The sequence below is a fragment of the Zeus faber genome, assembly GCF_960531495.2.
Source record: "Zeus faber genome assembly, chromosome: 2".
Taxonomy (NCBI): domain Eukaryota; kingdom Metazoa; phylum Chordata; class Actinopteri; order Zeiformes; family Zeidae; genus Zeus; species Zeus faber.
The window spans coordinates 35884065-35903843 of record NC_137189.1 but is presented as its reverse complement, the minus strand read 5'-3'; the positions used below and the strand labels follow the sequence as shown (position 1 = coordinate 35903843).

Below are 19779 nucleotides of genomic sequence, written 5' to 3'. Positions count from 1 at the left end.
GTGGGTGGGTGTGGGTTAGTTTGTGTGCTTCACATGCATCACCCTGTCAGAATCTGCCCTCAGCCACCTTTTTGGAAAGACGATCTCCACGGGCGGGTGGGGCTTGCACAGCGGGGCCGAAGTGCCACTTGGAACGTGTGTGTGTTTGTGTTTACTCAAAAAAAAAAAAGAAACAAAAAGTGAGTGGACGTTCAGCGAGGGCCTCCGATACGAAGTTATAGTTCCTAAAGTTAAAAAAAAAAAAAACACCACCGTTTGGTAAATACTACAAAGAATGGTCGTGGGTCCGATTTTAGAGGGGGTTGGGGATTTAGTTTTATTTTATTTTTATATTACTGATGATGAACTGTTGATATGTGTGTATATATATATTTTTTTTACAGTGTTTTATTTGCTGTGCGGCATATTACGAAATTAAAAGGACACGCTGACTCGTTGTGTTGGTGCTTGACAGCGCGGCGGCTTTCCTTAAAATAAATACTTTTAAGGTTGTGGGTAGGGGGGGGGGCGGGACAAACACATTTTTAGGTTGATCCAGTGACTTTATTTTTGGTGTCGCTGTGCGTGGGTCCCTCCGTACGCTTATAGGTGGTGATTGGTGGGCTTTCGACCCAGCGGGTGTCCTTGGGGGTCCACGTGTGGTGGGCGCAGGGGGTGGTCTTCTGGGGTGTCCGGGATCTAATCTGCATGGCAACACACAGGGAAACGGAGGGGTGTGTGTGTGTGTGTGTGTGTGTGTGTGTGTGTGTGTGTGTGTGTGTGTGTGTGTGTGTGTGTGTGTGTGTGTGTGTGTGTGTGTGTGTGTGTGTGTGTGTGTGTGTTTCTATATATGTGTGTATAAATTCTTCATGTGTATGGATATAAATATACTGTATATAAATATGTGTGTGTATATATATATATACATGTGTGTGTGTGTATGAAAAAATACATGTATGCACACTATACATGTATGCACACTATACATGTATGCACAGTATACATGTATGCATAGTATACATGTATGCATAGTATACATGTATGCATAGTATACATGTTACTCTCCGCCATGTTCTCATCCAAACCGGAGGTTTGAAGCTCGCGTTATGCGCGCGCACCGACCTCTCGCCTCGCCGCCGTGCGCGTGGCCGCGCTCGCGCTAAACTTCTCGGTGCGGGACGCGCGAGAGTCGCCGGCAGGGTTGCCAGATGTGCATCATGAATCCAGCCGAAATGCCGCCGAGTTTTGACGATTCCGTTTAGCCAATGAGTAAAACCCAGAGGCAACACTTGCTCTTATGTACACACACAGACTTCTATTTTTTTTTGGGGGGGGGGGGCGATCATTTAGTCAGTGTAGACACATAGTAACATAGGTTAAAAAAAAAGCCTTTCAATATTTATTAAAAGTATTGAAATATGTGGGGTTTTTTTTTTACCGCCATAAAAAAACCAAACACGAACACGCGTGGGGGTGGAGTGACAGCGTGTACATGCAAGAGTTTTTATTTATTTATTTATTTTTTTTAATCACGCGTTTGTGTGAGGCTACAGCCACGTGGAGCCTGTATACAAGAGGACCCGGACACATCGGCAAGCGGGCCCGATTTCATGTCAATGAAAGGCGTGTTTTCACACCCACCTGCGGCGAGAACGGGCGTTTTGGCGGCAGCTCGCATTGGCGTGGACCTGGCAACTGGGAGCCCCACTTGGACGCGGCCACCCTGTGTCACCCAACGCACGGCCTGAAACTCGAGACGTGACGACATGACATCTGCCATCCCGGTTAAGAGGAATATCCCGTGGAAGCCTGCGCGCCAGGGCCGCACACACACGCCCGGTGCCCGGTCTCCCCGCCTCCGCGGATCCATTGAATCCGGTCGTGATTCCTCCGGTAAGGCCAACTTTTCGCCGGTCGCGACCCGCGACACGTGGCGGGGACTCGCACGTGCGCCGGATTTGTTGCAGTTGCCGCGACTAGTCGACGACACCGTTTAACGTGGGAATCCGTGGGATTATTTAGCAAAAGCAGCAAAAACATTTGATGTTTATTGAGCTGGCGCTTCCCCCCCCCCCCCCCCCCCCCCCGCCCACCAGAAACAGCCGTTCCACGTATTTGCGTGTGCTCCTCTACTTGCTCGTTTCCGTTGTCGGTGGCGGGGTCCGCCTTTCCCCGCAACAGGTGGAAGGCGGCGGTGAACACAGCGTGGGTCATTGTGGTCGATTCACTGTAAAACACCGAAAGAAAAAAATATATATATCACCAATAACTCCATTGACCCCGAGTTGCGGGTGCTTATAATGATGTCATGTTTTGTGTCTCTGTGTGGGTTGGAAATAAGGAGAGTGAGCGTAGAAATGCTGCTTCTCGGGATTCTGTTGATGGCGGCTCTTCAGGCCGGAGAGGTTCGCACTGGTAAGTGTTGGGACGGCCAAAGCTTGAGCTGTGGGAGAGGACCAGCCAGGAGTGTACTGTATGTCGTACGTTTGTTTCCCCCCCCCTCCATTCTTCTTCCTTACGTTGATGTCTATGTGCCGCATGTCTCTCCGGATGTCTCCCCTATTTACCGCCTTCCTTTTCCTGACATGTTTTCCCGTCCATCCTCCGTCCCTCCCTCCCCAACCGTCTCCCACCTTCTCCTCCGCTCGCCCCCCCCCCTCGACACCCCTCCCCCCCCCCCCCCTCGACACCCCTCCCGTCTCCAGCCCCGACGGCCACAGCCTTTCCCGGCCCGGAAGGGGTGACCCTGGTGGTGGAGTATGGCGCCACGGCCGTCTTGCCTTGCAACGCCTCGGCCTACGTGGAGGAAGGAGGGGAGGAGGACGGGGAAGGGGCGGAGGAGGACGGGTCGCCTCGCTGGGAGTCCACGGGGGCCGACGTGGCGTTTCTCCAGGGAGGGGAGCTGGTGGAGGGGCGAGGATACGAGGTGCCGGTCCCGCCCGCTTCCAGGTTTACTTTAGCCGGCTTCACTTCCTGCGGAGAAATTGATCGTCTGTCACAATGCATGTGATTGATTTTCTTGATTGTCACTTATTAGCAGCACCACGGTGGCGATCGGGGGGTGATCAATGAAGCAGATTCTCATGAATATTTCTAGCTCGCTCCAATAATTTGGAAGAAAAGAGAGCACCCAATATTGATTATAGATAAACGATAGACTTATTGGCAATATGCGTGTCAAATGTTCATTTTATTTTGTAGCACCAGCTTAGATGATCATGTCGTGTCACTTTTTGCAAAGTAGCGTTTTAAGAAGAGCGTGAAATGTTGAGCGTTTGGTGCTAAAATGAGTGATTGGGTTGAAATATTAAAAACAAATACCACAGAAGTTATTATATAGTTATTAGTCATTGTTATGAAATGATTTGGCCCCAGGGTTAGACCCCTATAGGATTTGCAGATTAAAGCTGCGTGCTTTGGGTACAGGGCAATTACATCGGCGAGAAATGTTACCACTGTATGGGAAAATTAGCAATTTATTACGATGGTTGTACAGTCGTTTTGCTCATTTTGCTACTCCAGCTAAAACCGGATGTAACGACAACACGAAAAGCAATCCGCTCCACATGTGATCAGTGAAGGAGTGCTACAGACACGGAAACTGTCAAAATAGTAGGTACAAAAAGATTTGAGAACAGTTGCACCTTGCAACCTCACCACCTACATGCGGTAGTTACCCTGTTCAGATTTAAAGGGAAATTCTACCCTGGGTCTCGCCTCTATTAGTGGAAACGTTCCCAACCCACAGGTTCAAGTCACAACCAGCTGTGTACATGTTCTGGGTCTGGGGTCGGGCACGGCAACCTTTCGTACTGGAAGAGCCGAATAGAACGTTACGGGGCGTGCCTATCAGCCCGGATGCCCTTTTTGGCAGATGAAATTAATTTATGTGTTAACCTTTTCTTTATTTGATGTACAGTTTTTAGTATTACAAAATATACAAGCAAAATAAAATAATGATAATCAGAATAATAAAACAATCACACATGTTTTAGTTTTATTTTGTCATAGCCAGGGAGCCAATGGGGAGGGGTTAGACCTTAACTTCCTGTTGATACTTTTAAAGATGGATGGATAGATAATTAGATAGATAAATAGATAGACAGACAGACAGACAGACAGACAGATATGTAGATAGATGATTAGATAGATAGACAGACAGACAGATAGATACTGTAGATAGATACTGTAGATAGATAGACAGATAGGCAGACAGACAGACAGATAGATACTGTAGATAGATCTATAGATAGATAGATAGACAGACAGACATAGGTAGATAGATTGATAGATAGATAAATAGATAGACAGACGGATAGACACTAGATAGATAGATAGACAGACAGACAGATAGATAGATAGATAGATAGATAGATAGATAGATAGATAGATGGATAGACAAACAGACAGACAGATACTGTAGATAGATAGACAGACAGACAGATACTGTAGATAGATAGACAGACAGACAGACAGATACTGTAAATAGATCGATAGATAGATAGATAGACAGACAGACAGACATAGGTAGATAGATTGATAGATAGATAAATAGATAGACAGACGGATAGACACTAGATAGATAGATAGACAGACAGACAGATAGATAGATAGATAGACAAACAGACCGACAGATACTGTAGATAGATAGACAGACAGACATACTGTAGATAGATAGACAGACATACTGTAGATAGATAGATAGATAGATAGATAGATAGATAGATAAATAGATAGACAGACGGATAGACACTAGATAGATAGATAGACAGACAGACAGATAGATAGATAGATAGATAGACAAACAGACAAACAGACAGACAGATACTGTAGATAGATAGACAGATACTGTAGATAGATAGATAGATAGACAGACAGACAGACAGACAGACAGACACTGTAGATAGATAGATAGACAGACAGACAGACACTGTAGATAGATAGATAGACAGACAGACAGATACTGTAGATAGATAGATAGACAGACGGATAGACACTAGATAGATAGATAGATAGACAGACAGACAGATAGATAGATAGATAGATAGATAGATAGATAGATAGACAAACAGACAAACAGACAGACAGATACTGTAGATAGATAGACAGACAGACAGATACTGTAGATAGATAGACAGACAGACAGACAGACACTGTAGATAGATAGATAGACAGACAGACAGACAGATACTGTAGATAGATAGATAGATAGATAGATAGACAAACAGACAGACAGACAGATACTGTAGATAGATAGATAGACAGACAGACAGACACTGTAGATAGATAGATAGACAGACAGACAGACAGATACTGTAGATAGATAGATAGACAGACAGACAGACAGATACTGTAGATAGATAGATAGATAGACAGACAGACAGACAGATACTGTAGATAGATAGACAGATATTCCTGTTGTCTTGTCCAGCCGTTTGTTTTAGTTAGATTTGATCAATTCTTTCTCAGGGCCGTGTCAAGTTGGCCGGGCAGGAGAACATGAGGGAAGGCGATTGGTCGCTGGTCCTGGACAAAGTCGCCCTCGGAGACGCCGGCGTGTACGAGTGCATCCAGGGAGGACGGCGGACGGTGGCCACAGTGTGGTTGGAAGTGGAGGGTGAGTCAGAGGGTGAGAGAGAAGACAGAAAGGGAGGAGGGAGTCGTCCAAGGTAATGGGTGTTGTATAGGGTAGTAGCATATGGGCGGTAAACATCATATATTGGGTGCGTCATGATAACATGATGCCATCGTTTCTTCGTCCCCGGTGGGAAATTCTGGAAAAATGATTTTCTCATCTGATGAATGGCCTTTCTTTCAGTGGACTGGTTTTCTCTCTCTTTTTCCTCCTCCTCCTCTGGCCCTCTCCTCTATCCCCGCCTCTCCCTTTCCCTTTCACCACCCCCCAAGATCCCGTCGCTGAGCGGTCGGTCAAAGTGTGGCTGGGTGACTCCGTGGTCCTGCCCTGCTACGCCGACCTCCCCAAAGACCTGCCCGACGAGTCCCTGAACGTTTGGTGGTTCAGAAATGGCCACGAAATAGTTTCGCACAAGGTGACCGGCGGATTTGAGAACGCGCAGTCAAGCGTTTGGATGAGTCTTTTCACGGCATTGAGTCGGTCGGTCATTGATCCGTTTATTTATCACCGTGACGACGCCACTCTGAACACACGTCTGCACGGTGGCCGATAGAGCTGAAACGTGGGTGTAGTTATATTCAAGTTCAAGTTCAAAAGATTATTTGTCATAAACATATGGTCATACATATATGCAGTGAAATGTCATGACACCCGGTGATTACGCACAATAAGCTCTATAAGCCTTAAAAATACTAAACACTGCAGTTCTCGAAACCACAGCCACTTAATAGCCCTCGGATCAGGGTACTGGAGGAGCTCGTATCTACTGTATTGGATAGTCTTGAAACCCTTGGATAGTCATGAAGCTCTCCAGGTAAAATGATCAATACATATAATTAGAATCAACATTGCAAAACGACGGTTCCTTGATATAAAGTCGAAGGCACAACACTCAGTACATTCCAGCTTTTGGAGATAACCAAAGAGTCCACCATAAGTACCAAAGACCTTGGATCAAGAATCATCCAGCCGCTGATCTCCACCCTCCACGTCAGTAGAGGTTGAAGTTCACGGTAGAAGTACACCAGGCGCGTCGGCACAGCGTTGCCGGTATGGCACGCCGTGCCGTACGTGCACGCTTCCTATTAAATGCACGGTAATCCGCTGTTGGAGCTCCACTGGCCACGTTAGCCGAGTGGAGTTATGCGGCGTTTCTCTTATTTTTGAGCGAGGAATCTATTTTTTCTTCAACTACGCGTTCACTACGTAGAAATGTTTTTGTAAAGAGTGCAGTCGATTTAAATGTGTTTTATATGAGCGTACGTTGTACCAGAGGCCTGAAGCCGTTGTCAGATTTGCTTATTGATAGTTTTCAATACAATGAACTAACTTACACGTAATATGCGGAAGTCATGCAATACAGCACAAACACATCCCAAGTTATTTGTGGCAGACTACTATAGAAACATTTTTTTTATACCATTTAGCTGGATAACTTTGCAAGGCTTTGTGTATGCAGAAACAAGGTCAATATATTGTAATGTCGTTTTTAAACCAGTAATAAGCCAAAATCACAAAGATTGTTTCATATTTTTCACACAATAACTAATAAAAGCATTGGCGGCATTTCAGATGTAAAAATTATCAAACTACGCGTCAAAAAAACATTTCATTCGCTGTTTCCAATATTCCTCAGCGCGTCTTGGGGCCCCTTCACCGCGTGGCCGGCGTAGCCGGTGAAAAACCACGGCCGTATGCTGCGCCAGCGCGCCTGGCGTAGTCGGGGCGTGAGGGAAAAGCTCCTGAACGTAACCTCTGCAGAACCGAATGACTCGACTTTTAGCAACTGCACGGCCTGTTTCTCAGCTCAAATGTTGCCACAGCAGATTTTGCCGGACTAGATAAGTCACAACAAGCCACCGTGTTCCAACCAGTCAGGCCAGACATGGACCGTTGGCGTATCACCATTGCAACAGCCAAAGGAGCTCACAGTGCTGTCGTTTTTCCTTTTTCAACCTGCTGAGAAAAAAGATGATTTCTCAGAATCAACCGTTGAAACCGTTGGTAGTTGCTAACCGAGGGTCATGCATTCATTATTTGTTTATTTATTTATTTATTATACTTTATTAATCCCTCTGGGGGAAATTAGTCCACTGTATCTGTCCCATCCTACACCTAGGAGCAGTGGGCAGCCGTTGGGCAGCCGTTGGGCAGCCGCAGAGCAGCGCCCGGGACCAACGCCAGGTCTTTCACCGGTGCTTTAGTCAGGGGCTCCGGCAGGAGTATTAACCCTTACATCAGTACATTACATTATCCAATACTGTTTTCTTTCTAATGGGGTGAACTCCCAGGATTCAGCATTGCGTCAATTTGAAGCTGTTCTTCAAGATGAAGTGGTTTACGGGGGGGGGGAAACTATGGGTTTGGGCGATGTTTCCACAGCTGATTGCCCCGCCCAGGTTTCCACTCTCTACGTCCTTACCTCCCACAGGACCAGGTGGCGCTCCATGAAGGTGGAGATGCGCCGCGCTTCACGTTATGGATTAACAGGCCCCAAGGGGACCTGAGTCTGATTATCAGCCCGGTGCTGATCTACGACCACGGGGACTACAGCTGCGTTTATAGAATCAGGTGGGGGCAAGACGCCGCTCCAACACCAACTGCCTTCAGCTCTGAAGAGACAAAATAAAGTGGGGGTTTTTTCATGGTGATCATTGTTTTAGCCAGTCAGGAAGTCCCCATTCTGCACTTTAGCCCGAATGATAATTTCATAGACATGAGCGTACAGCAGTTTACCTAGATCCTGTTTTGATCTCCAAATTAGAGATAACAGTTAGTTGCCACCAAAGCATTATCTACAGTCTCCGAAGGGACAAGGATACCCAGTTGACTTTGACTTTTTGAGCAAAAAGATGCATTTAGACCAAGAGGCAAAGACTCTGAGCTATGAGTTGCCCTGTGTGTCCCAGCCTACAAACTATTCCCCAATTTGGAGGAAGTTCACAGACCCTCACCCTGTTTACAGCTGGTCCAAATATGTCATGGTTGGTTGTGTTATGGTTTTTTTCAGTCGGGTGGGCAGAGGTCCAACCGTCTTTTCTACCTTGAACACGGTATTACAAAACATTGGGAAACATCTTTCTCATTTTCGTAAATGACATAATATGAAATATAATGTGTTCTATGCAGGTGATGTTTGAAAGTATTCGCATTTGACTTGGATCTGCCAGTTAGATATGCACATCAAAAATCACTTGAAATAAAATGCTTTGGCTTTCATTTTTTTCCACGGCTTTCCTTGTTTTAGTGATTCTGAAGAGAGCAAGATGGGGATTCCCAAGAGCATCTCATTGACTGTTCTGGGAACTGAGCCTACTGGTAATGCTATTAAACCTCTAAAATTAAGTACTAGCTGTGGTATGTATCATGATACCAGTGGTATTATTATTATTATTATTATTATTATTATTATTATTATTATTGTTGTTGTTGTTGTTGTTGTTGTTATTATTATCATCACAAAAATCTGAGACCTTGGAAAATGATTTTTTTTTGCAGTTTTCTAGTGATTTTTTTTTTTTTTCATAAAACCATTGGTGTTCATACTTTACAAGGGTTGTACGTATCTGACGGTCACATCTTTGGTGTGCCTAGAGACTGAAACCGCCGCGGAGTCCACGACGGTGCCCACCACAGAGTCAGCGACGGCAACAGGTCAAGCAACAACTTACGCCGGAACGGTCTTTACCGAGAATGCCCCGCAAACAGCCGCGGCGACAGCCACCGAGAACACCACAGAACAACCGGCAACGGAGGCGACCGCGTGCACCGTTACAACGGTGCACGGGGTGACGGCGACGGAGACGGTGACGGTGACGGATGATCCTCGGACGGAGAAGGCCGCAGACCACACGACAGAGACAACATCCCGTAGCACCTGGAACGGTACGGACGCTCGGACAGAAGTGGGGACGGTGACCGGGACCACGGAGCGAAACATGTCCACCATGTCCACCACCCATCCTACACCGCTGCTGTTGGAGGACACCACCCAGCCAGAACGGGGTACTGGCAGCACGCTACGCTACATTGCATTACATCACTGTACGTTATATTACATCTAGGCTACATCAGGCCGCAAAGTGGCGTAGGTCTGACATTTGACAGCATGGAGGTAAAAGCAGAAATAGTTTGCTACTTGAAGACAAACTGTTCTTTGTTATATATTAGATGCAAAATAAAACTATTAACCGGTTCGGAGCCCTGCGTCGCGTTACACAAATTTAAATAAACTCCCTTGGAAATGGCCTTGGTGAAGAAGCAATATTCAAGTATGAACACAAGAAAGAATAGCGTGTAGGTACTTGTATATGTGGAGTTGATATATATTGATATATATTAGAGTATTAGAGTTGATATATTGGAGTTTCATCCATGCCCGTAACATTGTCGAAGTCAGAATCATGAAGTTTACTGCTGGGAGAGTGCTGTGGCCTTTAAAAGCAGAAATACTGATAAATGTGCCCATCGAAAACAGGAAGCTCCTGGCACAGTCAGACTTACCAGTATTTACAGTATAGTGTAACAAAAAGCAACTGCAATTAAATGTTAGATGATTCGTCGCAGCTGTTCGGCGAACACTAATAACTAACAATAATAGTTTTTCAATCACAAGTACCAGAATAGATATTTACTAGAAATTATTTGCAAAAGAAACTGCATTAGAGGGTGAAATCTACAGATTTGATGTTGTTGACCATTTTGCACCCACCAGTTGAGACATTTACATCAGAGCAAACGCTGAATGTATCATTTCATGAAAAACAGACGTGAAACACAACGGAAATGAACCCTCAGCCCCTTTTTTTTTTTTTGTTGTTTTTTTTGCCTTCTCAGCGGAGACCACATCACAGTTCTACCCGATGGAAGCTCTGGAGGAAATAGTGACATTATTTCCCGATGAAGGCGAAGGTGGGGCGGCTCTACAAAAACATATAATGGGATGTTTCAGACGGGGTTTAATCAATCTGGACCGATCCTGCTTAAATGAATCCAGGATTTTTAAATGTTCCTCGAGACGTTGCTTCATTTTTTTAGAATGGGAAGTCCAAAACTAAGGCGATGAAGGACGAGTCAGCTCCTCCAGTCTGGTCTTGGTGCTGGTCACAGTCCAGATCAAGTAATGTCTCTGTTGTCAAGGTCGAAATCTTTCATTCTTCAGATTTTTTTAAACCAAGACTAGGCCAAGTCTGGAACTATTTTCTTCTACCCCCACTAGAAAGGCCATTTCAGTAGTTCCGTACTAAAAGGGTGATTTAGTCTAAGATTAGAACTAATCTGTGTCGGTGAAACCACTCCATAGAACAGAGAGTAGAGGGTGGAGGGTAGCACAGCGGTTTGATTTATGGTCATTTTTTTTAATCAGTCATGGAGAAAAACAAGAAGAACTGGAGTCCTCAAAAATAAAAAAGATATATATATTTAAAAAAAAGTGACTTCTGTGCGCCGTCAAAACTCGCAATTGAAATCAGTTTATTGGATGAAGCGACGATGAAGGTCAAAGGACCTTCATCGGGCAAAAAGAAGATGGAGACCTGATGAAGGTCCTTTGACCAAAACGTTGCTTTACCCCGTCAGCAAATTCGAATTAAGTGACTATCCCCAACTCCACTGCCTCTCTTACATAACTTGTCTACTTCTCATCCTCCGCCCATGTTTTCGGCAGGAAAAGTCGACTCCACCCAATGGGACAATCTGCCCTGGGTTCTGATCGGAGTCGTCGCCGGGGCCGTGGTGCTGGCGGGCGTGGCCCTGTGTGTTCTGGGAGCCCTACGCCAGATCTAACCGACACCGCGCCCGAAAACCCCGAACCGACGAGAACAACGCACCGAAGAGGAGGATCCGGCTCTGACCGCTCAGCTAGGAGAGCTGAAGAGGAGATCCCTGAGCCCGGGTCGTGGAGGATTGTTTTTTCGTGAGAACACGTGGTCCTGCTGTAATCACCCGGCTGTATGAAAAGAACACTTGACAGGCGTTTTTCAAATTTTTGGTACGCCTTGGAGAACTGCGAGTTGCCGTTGTAATACATCTTGTGTAGCAACTGCCCATTTCCACGGCGTCTAATAGCGGCCACACTCTGGGTAATTATGCGTGGGCATTAAGTAATGTTGATCTTTATTTTCACATTTTTAATTTCAATATTTTCTGGTTCCGTAGCTTTAAATGCATAAAGCCCCTCCGGCTTTTTTAAGTATAGGTAGTTTCAGCAGTTGACTTGATGAGGAAATGTACAGTATTATGATATTTGCATGTGCGGATCAATTATCGTGTCTTTATTCTTTATTCTTTTGCGCCTGTTTCTGCTTCCGTTTCTGCGTGTTCTGGATTTTTTGAGACTTGAAAGCCAGCTGAGAGCAAAAAATAAAAAAGAAATCCTCGCGCCCAAAGCAAAAAGTTGGACATTCAATACTCTACAACAGAGTTGAGTTCTTAGGTGCAGTCCTTCTCATAAGCCTGCATGCTTGACCTGACCCTTGACTAAAATGTGAAAGATGAATGTAGGCTGCATATATTACAAGTTGCGGTATTGTTGTGGTGAATCTGATCTCTTAATAAATGCTTAAATGGCTTTAAGAAATTGTCTTGGGGGGGGGGGGGGTGCCGGTGTAGGTAATTTTAAAGTTTTTGTGTAAAGAAATTAAATCTCTACACAAGTAAGAGTATTTTTATACTACTATTAAACTAATATTTTTCAAACGAGATAGCTGAAATATCAGTGCGGTGCATCAAATATTTGAAAGGAATCCACTAAGATTGACCGACATGTAAATCCAGCTTATGCTGTGTTCAGCGTCTCTGGAATTCATTTTGTTGAAGCGATACGCATGTAAGTATGGAACGACCTCAGATGAACTCAGACATAAGTTATATCTTACATTTTCATGGCCGGTGTTATAGTGAACAGTCAGAAAGCGCTCGAAATATCTCAGAGCGATATCGGCCGTGTCATAAAGACGCAGGAATGCAGGATGGGCCCTGACTGTCTATGACGTCTTTGACCAAACCCCTTGTATCACTTTGACGGGTGATGTGTTTGTGGATGTAATTATACTTTTCTCTTCCCAATAGGCCGCAGCAATTTAGTTGTAATTATTCACGCAGTGCCAGTTGTTCCATCTACATCGAAGAAGACTCTTCAATTGTCACACAGCACATGCATTCATGTAAACACACGCTTTGGATGGTGGCTGGTGAAATGGGTCCTCTGCATTAATCCATCCTGGCTTGTCCTTCCTCTGGGTGGGGGCAGCAGGCAGTTTACAGTGACGCGCCCGGGGACCTTGTTACAAATGTCCATCGCTGGTCAGACGATGATGTTGTGCATGTTTTTGGTGGGGGTCCTTACTGATGTTTATATGGAGGAAAGCCCATGTGAACACGGGGAGAACATGCAAACTCCACACAGAACGACCCCTAATTGGAAGATAACCCGCCGGAGCACGGTGGCAACAGTGCCAAGCCGGGAATCGGACCCAGGACCTTCTTGCTGCGAGGCAGCGGTGCAATGCACTGTGCCACCGTGCCACATGGGGGCATTGCCTGTGGCACCGTGCGTCGCACAGGTTGCAAGAGGGAAGCTTACAGCGCCTGGTGTTCCCAGGCGGTCCCCTGTCCAAGTACCAACCGGTTGTTTCAAGACAACACAGACACATTAAAATAAATTGCATAAATGAATAATCCTACACTATGGACGTATGTTCCACAAGAGGCCGTGAAGCCCCACACAGTACAGATAAACAGAGAGAGCCACGCGAGGAGGAAAAAAACGACCCCCTCCACAGGACCACTGTTGGGTTTGATCTCTTCTGATTGCCGTCGCAGGGGAATCTTTGCTTTTTCGTGCCCGACCATGTGTTGCGTCCAACGATCTGCTGATCTGCAAGGATGTCAGGCAAATCACATTGATGCATGTTTGGTGTTTAGTTACTACATGTAGGTGCAGAATTGTCTGTGCTGGCTGCAGAAAATGGGTACGGAACGCACAGGTACCAATCATCATATCAGATATTGGGACAGTACCGGGCTAACATGATGATAGGTCGATAGGTTCCTGCGGAACCTCCCCAGTGTCAGGTGTTACTACAGGTGGACAACTTCTGTACAGTTCCATACTATGGCAAGCCATTTTAACATTTAATGCATAAAACAAACTAGTCACTTTCTAAAAAGTTGCTCGTACTTAGTTACTAGTTGCTATTCCAACAGTTACTTATAAATATTTTAGTTTTACTAGTCAAAATGTATTATTTACTAGTACATATTTATTAGATACGAGTATCTATTCTAATTGTTACTAGTAACTATTTGGACAGTTTTGTCAATGAGTGCTATAGGGCTCCATGTACAGATGTTAAATATTTGCTATCTATTTCAATTTTACTGATCACTATTGATTGACTAGTAGTACATATTCATTGGTGACTAGGGCCTTTTCTTGCCATTATTAGTAATGTTTTTATTTTTACTAGTAACATTTCAAATTAAACTATCAACAAGCTGTTTTAATGCGTCTATTAATTTATCAAAACGGGTTAAAAAAAAAAAGAAATACACTGTTACTGGTAGAACAAAAATGTTTCTAGTAACAGCATGAAAAGGCACTTTTCACCAAGTACTAGTACTCAATAAATAATGACTAGTAACAATTAAAATAGATAGTAATTGGTGGCAAATATTTTGTAAATAGACCTTCTATACTTCCCCCTGTGGTGTGTGCTGTGTCCTATCCGCCTTGTTTATGACAACACTTGAGTAAAAGTAGATATATCTCACTAAAAAAAGACTATGGTCAAAGTGAAAGTCACTCATTAGAATACTACTTGAGTCAAAATTTTAAAGTAGCTATGTACGACCATATGTATGTGACAAATAAAATCTTGAATCTATTAAATGTACTGAACTATCAAAAGTAATTATATGGTATTAAATGTGGAGAGGGAAAATAGCCAGAAATTTATTTTTTTCCTCCGATTTTATTCTGGTCATATTTTTGGGTAAGCATGAGAGGCACTTACTTCGTTGAGATGCATCTTTCACTCTGACATAAGAAAACATTTGTTGTAAGCGGGCCACGGGTGTTGGTCTCCATCAGTCGTAGCAGGTGCAGATGGGGCAGCGTCATGCGTTGCTCTGCAGCACGCTGCTCTAGTTGTGTTTCTTTGGTTCACGCCTGTGCTTGTTCAGTAGCAGTGCCGCAAAAACGAAACCTAACACGGACAGGGTTGCCAGGTCTCCATGACCACCCCGGTCTCCCCAAACCGGGACCCATAAGTTACGTTGCTGCTGTTGTTGTTGTTGCTGCTGTTGTCGCTACTGCTGTTGTAGTTGATTTTGTTGTTGTCTTTGTTGTTGTTTTTTTTTGTGTGTGTTCTCTATGTTGTGAGATTAAGGGTTAGTGCCGCTGTTTCTGTTGTTGCTGTTGTCTTCTGTTGTTGTTGTTGCTATTCCTCTTGCTGCTGTTTCTGCTGTTGCTGCTGGTGCTGCTGCTGTTGTTTCTGTTGTTGTCTCTGTTGCTGCTAGTTTTGCTGCTGCTGTGGTTGCTGCTGTTTTTGCTGTTGTTGTTGTTGTTGTTGTTTTCTGTTGCTGCTGCTGTTGTTGTTTCTGTTGTGAGATTACAGTGAGAGGATCATAAGAAGGGTGTGTTTTAATGGAGAGAGAGAGGGTCGAAAGGATCTCCCTCCCGAGGTTTGAACGAAAACTTGACCCGTAATTTACGGACGCTAATTAAACTGGATTGAGATGAGATGGTGCACACTGTTGAAATTTCCGCTGCCGCTCCTGGTTCCGGTGACGTCTTTGTGTGTGCGTTACTCTGTTGAATCTTTTTTACCTGATTTGGATTAGGGATTTCGGATTGTTCGCACTGTGATATCCTGAATATTTCCTGGTTTTGACCCTCGCCCGAACTATTTTTGGGATTTTGGAACGTGGACTTTGGCTTGACTAGCACTTGGCTAGCTCTAGTTGTTGCTGCTGTTGCTGCTGCTGTTGTTGCTACTGCAGTTTTAGTTGTTTCTGTTGTGAGATTACAGTGTTAGGATCATAAAAAGGGTGTGTTTTTCAGAGAGAGAGAGAGAGTCAAAGGGATCTCCCTCCCGAGGTTTGAATGAAAACTTGACACGTAATTTACAGATGTTAATTAAAGCTCTGTGACTGGATTGAGATGAGATGGTGCACACTATTGACTCAGTACAGATGAGGATATTTCCGGTTCCGGTGACGTCTTTGTGCGTGCGTTACTTCGGTGAATAGTCTCCCAACTCTACCTGATTTTGGATTAGGAATTTCAGATTGTTTGCACTATGATATCCTTACTATTTCCTGGCTTTGACCCTTGCCTGAACTTTTTTTCCGGATTGTGGAACGTGGACTTGGCTTGGCTAGCGCTAGTTGTTGCTGCTGTTGTTGCTGCTTTTGTTGTAGTTGTTTTTGCTGTTGTTTTTGTTGTTTCTGTTGCTGTCGGTATTGTTGTTGTTTCTGAGACCAGTGGGTGCTAGATCTTATTGAAGAAAACTTGGAGGAAGGGCCTCGCACAAGCAAGAAGGAAGTTCAGTATGTTACGGACCTGCGAGCAAAAGTACATACGCTGGGACGCTTGTCACAAGAGAATTTGCTCTGGGCTAAGGAACGTCAGCACCATTGATACGACAGAGGGGTCCGACTCAGACAATTTGCACAAGGTGTTGGTGTTGCTCTAAATTACCAAGGGCCCTTCATGGTCACACGGCGGGTTGGGGACGTCGATTATGAGGTAGAGTGTTCAGATGGGTGGGGCAACTCAGATTTACCTGTATCTGAGTTATCTGTATCTCTGGCCACCACAATGATCGAGGGGGAGGAGTTGGGGTCAGAGGTTCCTAAAATGACCTGTCCTACGCAGGCCCCTCAGGTACTACTATAGCCCCAGCTACAGTAGTACCTGATACACCAACTACACTAGTACCTGATACATTTTGACTCTTAAAATGAAAATAGTTAAGAGTAACTTTTAGGATGTGGCTAGTTTGTTTTATGTATTAAGATGTTCAAATGACTTCCCATACACTAGTACACAATAACACCTTGAGGATAGAGCATTTCAAATGTGAGTGGGGAGAGAGTTCCAGAGGGTTTGGGCTGCAACACTGAAGGCTCTGTCCCTCAAAGGTTCGTAGCCTCATGCTGGGGGTGGAGAGCAAACCTGTGTCCCAGGGCCGCAGTTTCCAGGACGGGGCGTAGGGGTGGAGGAGGTCTGTTAGTTACTGCGGGGCAAGGGCGTGGAGGGATATGTAGGTTAGTAGTAGGGTTTTGTAGGAAATATAAGTTTTGACAGGGAGCCAGTGGAAATGGATGAGGGTGGGGGTAATGTGCTGCCAGGGCTTGGTGCGAGTGAGAACTCTGGCAGCAGAGTTTTGAACATACTGGAGCCTGTCCAGGACTTTGCTTGGAACCCTGGACAGGACTCCATTGCAGTAGTCCAGACGGGAGGTGATGAAAGCGTGGATTAATGTTTCAGCCACGGACTCTGACCGTGATGGCCGGAGTCTGGAGATGTTCTTGAGGTGGAAGAAGGCAGATTTGGTTATGGATTTGATGTGTGAGTGAAATGAAAGGGTTGAATCGAAGATGACGCCTAGGTTGCTTACTTCGGGGGATGGGAAGATGGAGCAGCCATCAACAACTAGGAGCAGATCTCCAACCTACCTGAGTAGTGCCTTGGGAGCCACAACCATGAGTTCGGTTTTGTTATTGTTGAGTTTGAGCAGGTTTGATGACATCTAGACTTTGGTGTCGTGGAGGCAGTTGAGAAGAGACTGAGGGGGGAGCCGGGTGGATGGTTTTGTGCTGAGGTATAACTGGGTGTCATCGGCGTAGGTGTGGAAGCATAGACCGTGGTGGCGTATGATCTGACCAAGGGGCAGCATGTAGATGGTGAAGAGGAGGGGCCCAAGCACGGAGCCTTGAGGCACGCCTTGGTCAACTGGGCCAGGGGAGGAGCAGGAGTCTCAGAGAGTGACAAACTGCTTCCTGCTGGTGAGATAGGATTGGAACCAGCTGAGTGCTGTACTGGAGAGGCCAAGGTAGCCAGATAGATGGTTGAGGAGGATAGTGGGGGAGACTGTGTTGAAGGCAGCCGAGAGGTCGAGGAGTCGTTGGTGATTTTAATGAGGGCGGTCTCCGTGCTGTGGTGAGATGTGACCTGTTGCATTGACTGAGAAAGTGCTAACTGCTGGTTTAATGCTGTACTTTCTTTTGTCCAAACACAGAATGAGAGGATGGAAGCGGATAGAGGAACTCTAGAAGAAGAAAGGCTGACCGTGGAGGACCACAGGACTGCATGCCCCTCTGCTCCCAAAAGAAAGGCCTCGTTGCTGCTAATGAGTTTGCTGGGACATGCTTTCACTGAAGGTACTGTACAACCGACCACCAGGGCCAGAGCTGAGGAGGAAATGGCAAAATACTGTAAAGCCCCATCCCCTCCTCTCACTGAGAATCCTTTGAACCGGTGGCGTGTCCATGAGGTCACATTTCCTCTCATCTCCAGGCTGTCGAAGACATACTTGTGCGTCCCAGGTACAAGTGTGTCTGCAGAGAGAGTTTTCTCAACTGCAGGAGACAGTAGTCACTGCAAAAATAAGTGCTCTCAAATCAGAACATGTGGATCACCTAGTGTTCCCAAATGCTCAGCAGTGAGCAATTTTGTACTCACGTTTTACTTTTACTGAAAAAGGTTGAAAAGTTAATTTACGTTGATACTGGGATTTAACATTTTCACACAAATATGGGTAGGTTAGGCCTGTACCATTTATTTTGGTTTACAATTTAATTGAATGTTAAGACATTTTTGTTTCGATTTTGATATTATTTTATTTTATGTACAAATCCCACGGCTGCTGATGTCGTCTATTATTTGAAAGAGGTTTCGAAATAAATAGTGTCGATTGATCTGACTGCTTGTATTTATTAATGAAAATGTGCCCATGCGCAGTAATACAGAAAATTGAGGACGCGATACACTGCGATGCATCGAGAATCGTAGACAGGTGAATTGTAATCGAACCCCGAGGCCGGTGGAGATTGACACCTCTACCGAACGCACCGGTGAGTCAACCTCTCCCTCCGCCGTAGTTCAGTAGTTAGATGGACAAACTGCAGGTGTCTAGCTGTGTCTGAGTCGGGTAACAAAATCCAACTTTGACATTTTTGAATATTCTCCTAGCAACTTTATTGTGCAAGCGATAATTTGACATGTTCTGTGCACAGCATCCTGCAACAATAACCTCTATTCGACAAAAGAGCATTTTAATTATTTGTTTAATCTTCTCCACCTATGTTTTCTAACTGTTAAAAATGTTGGATGGTGAATATTATCTTTTTTCTTCACAATGGTTTTTCCACCAAAAATGTTATAAATAAACGACAGCATTTGCTTGACATAATCTTTACCCTCGTAGAGAATACACAGTTTGGTCGAGAGCAAAATCAATCAAAAACAAGATGTTTTCGATCTGAACTTCGATAAGAATGTTTAAGCATTATTTAAAGATGGTGCTATAAGCCCATCAGTCTGGGCCGTCATGTCACAATGAGACGGAAGTAAAAAGACCCCAAAAGAAAAGCCATTGATTTCCCCAAATAAATGGTTACGTCCAAGCATTTCAAACACTTGGATGGGTTTCAAAGAATTAGCAACTGCACTGCAAGAATTGTTAAATGGGTGGAAAGAGAAGTCAAAGGTACAAGTCTCTCCAAAGGTTCTTTCACGGCCATTAACGTCATGATGTCTTTTGGGGGGGAAATTAATGGTTGATAGTTGGTTTTTTGTTTTTTTTGCCGTCCAAGCATTTCCAACACTTGGATGGGCATGAGACATGAGAAATGATCCTCTGGAAAAAACACAAAACACCCCAGTGAGCACTTTGCTTTTCACCCCCCTTGATTTGTTGCCAACGGTGGAAAGCCAAGCACAAGTTTTACCGATGGTCACGAAACGGGGCCGGCGGGTTTCACCTTCAGTTCAACGTTGACGAAAAATCACCCTGAATCTTTTGGGTTGTGGTGAGAGAGGCTTTCCGTGAACACATTTTAAAACAAAAAAATGCCCCTCTCAAAAATGGGGCGAAGCCCACAGAAATGGCGGTGTCTGGCGTCCCTCCCTCCCGACGTTCTCCCCGCGGTGGCGCGGT

General features: G+C 44.9%; 1 protein-coding gene across 1 annotated transcript; it reads left to right on the top strand.

The window, feature by feature from the left end:
• The first annotated feature begins 1786 nt into the window (after positions 1-1786).
• On the top strand, positions 1787-12143 carry LOC307247784 (uncharacterized protein). The gene is made up of 10 exons (XM_080023906.1): positions 1787-1872; positions 2321-2394; positions 2685-2905; positions 5449-5596; positions 5887-6029; positions 8046-8185; positions 8862-8932; positions 9209-9619; positions 10451-10525; positions 11280-12143. Exons 2-10 carry the CDS (start codon positions 2337-2339, stop codon positions 11396-11398), a joined length of 1386 nt encoding a protein of 461 aa, XP_079880032.1. The 5' UTR covers positions 1787-1872; positions 2321-2336; the 3' UTR covers positions 11399-12143.
• Positions 12144-19779: the final 7636 nt, after the last annotated feature.

Coding starts and splice junctions, on each gene's coding strand:
- LOC307247784 (XM_080023906.1), top strand. CDS start 2,337: ATGCTGCTTCTCGGGATTCTGTTGATGGCGGCTCTTCAGGCCGGAGAG. Junction 5,597..5,886: donor AGTGTGGTTGGAAGTGGAGG/GTGAGTCAGAGG, acceptor CCACCCCCCAAG/ATCCCGTCGCTGAGCGGTCG. Junction 8,186..8,861: donor AGCTGCGTTTATAGAATCAG/GTGGGGGCAAGA, acceptor TCCTTGTTTTAG/TGATTCTGAAGAGAGCAAGA.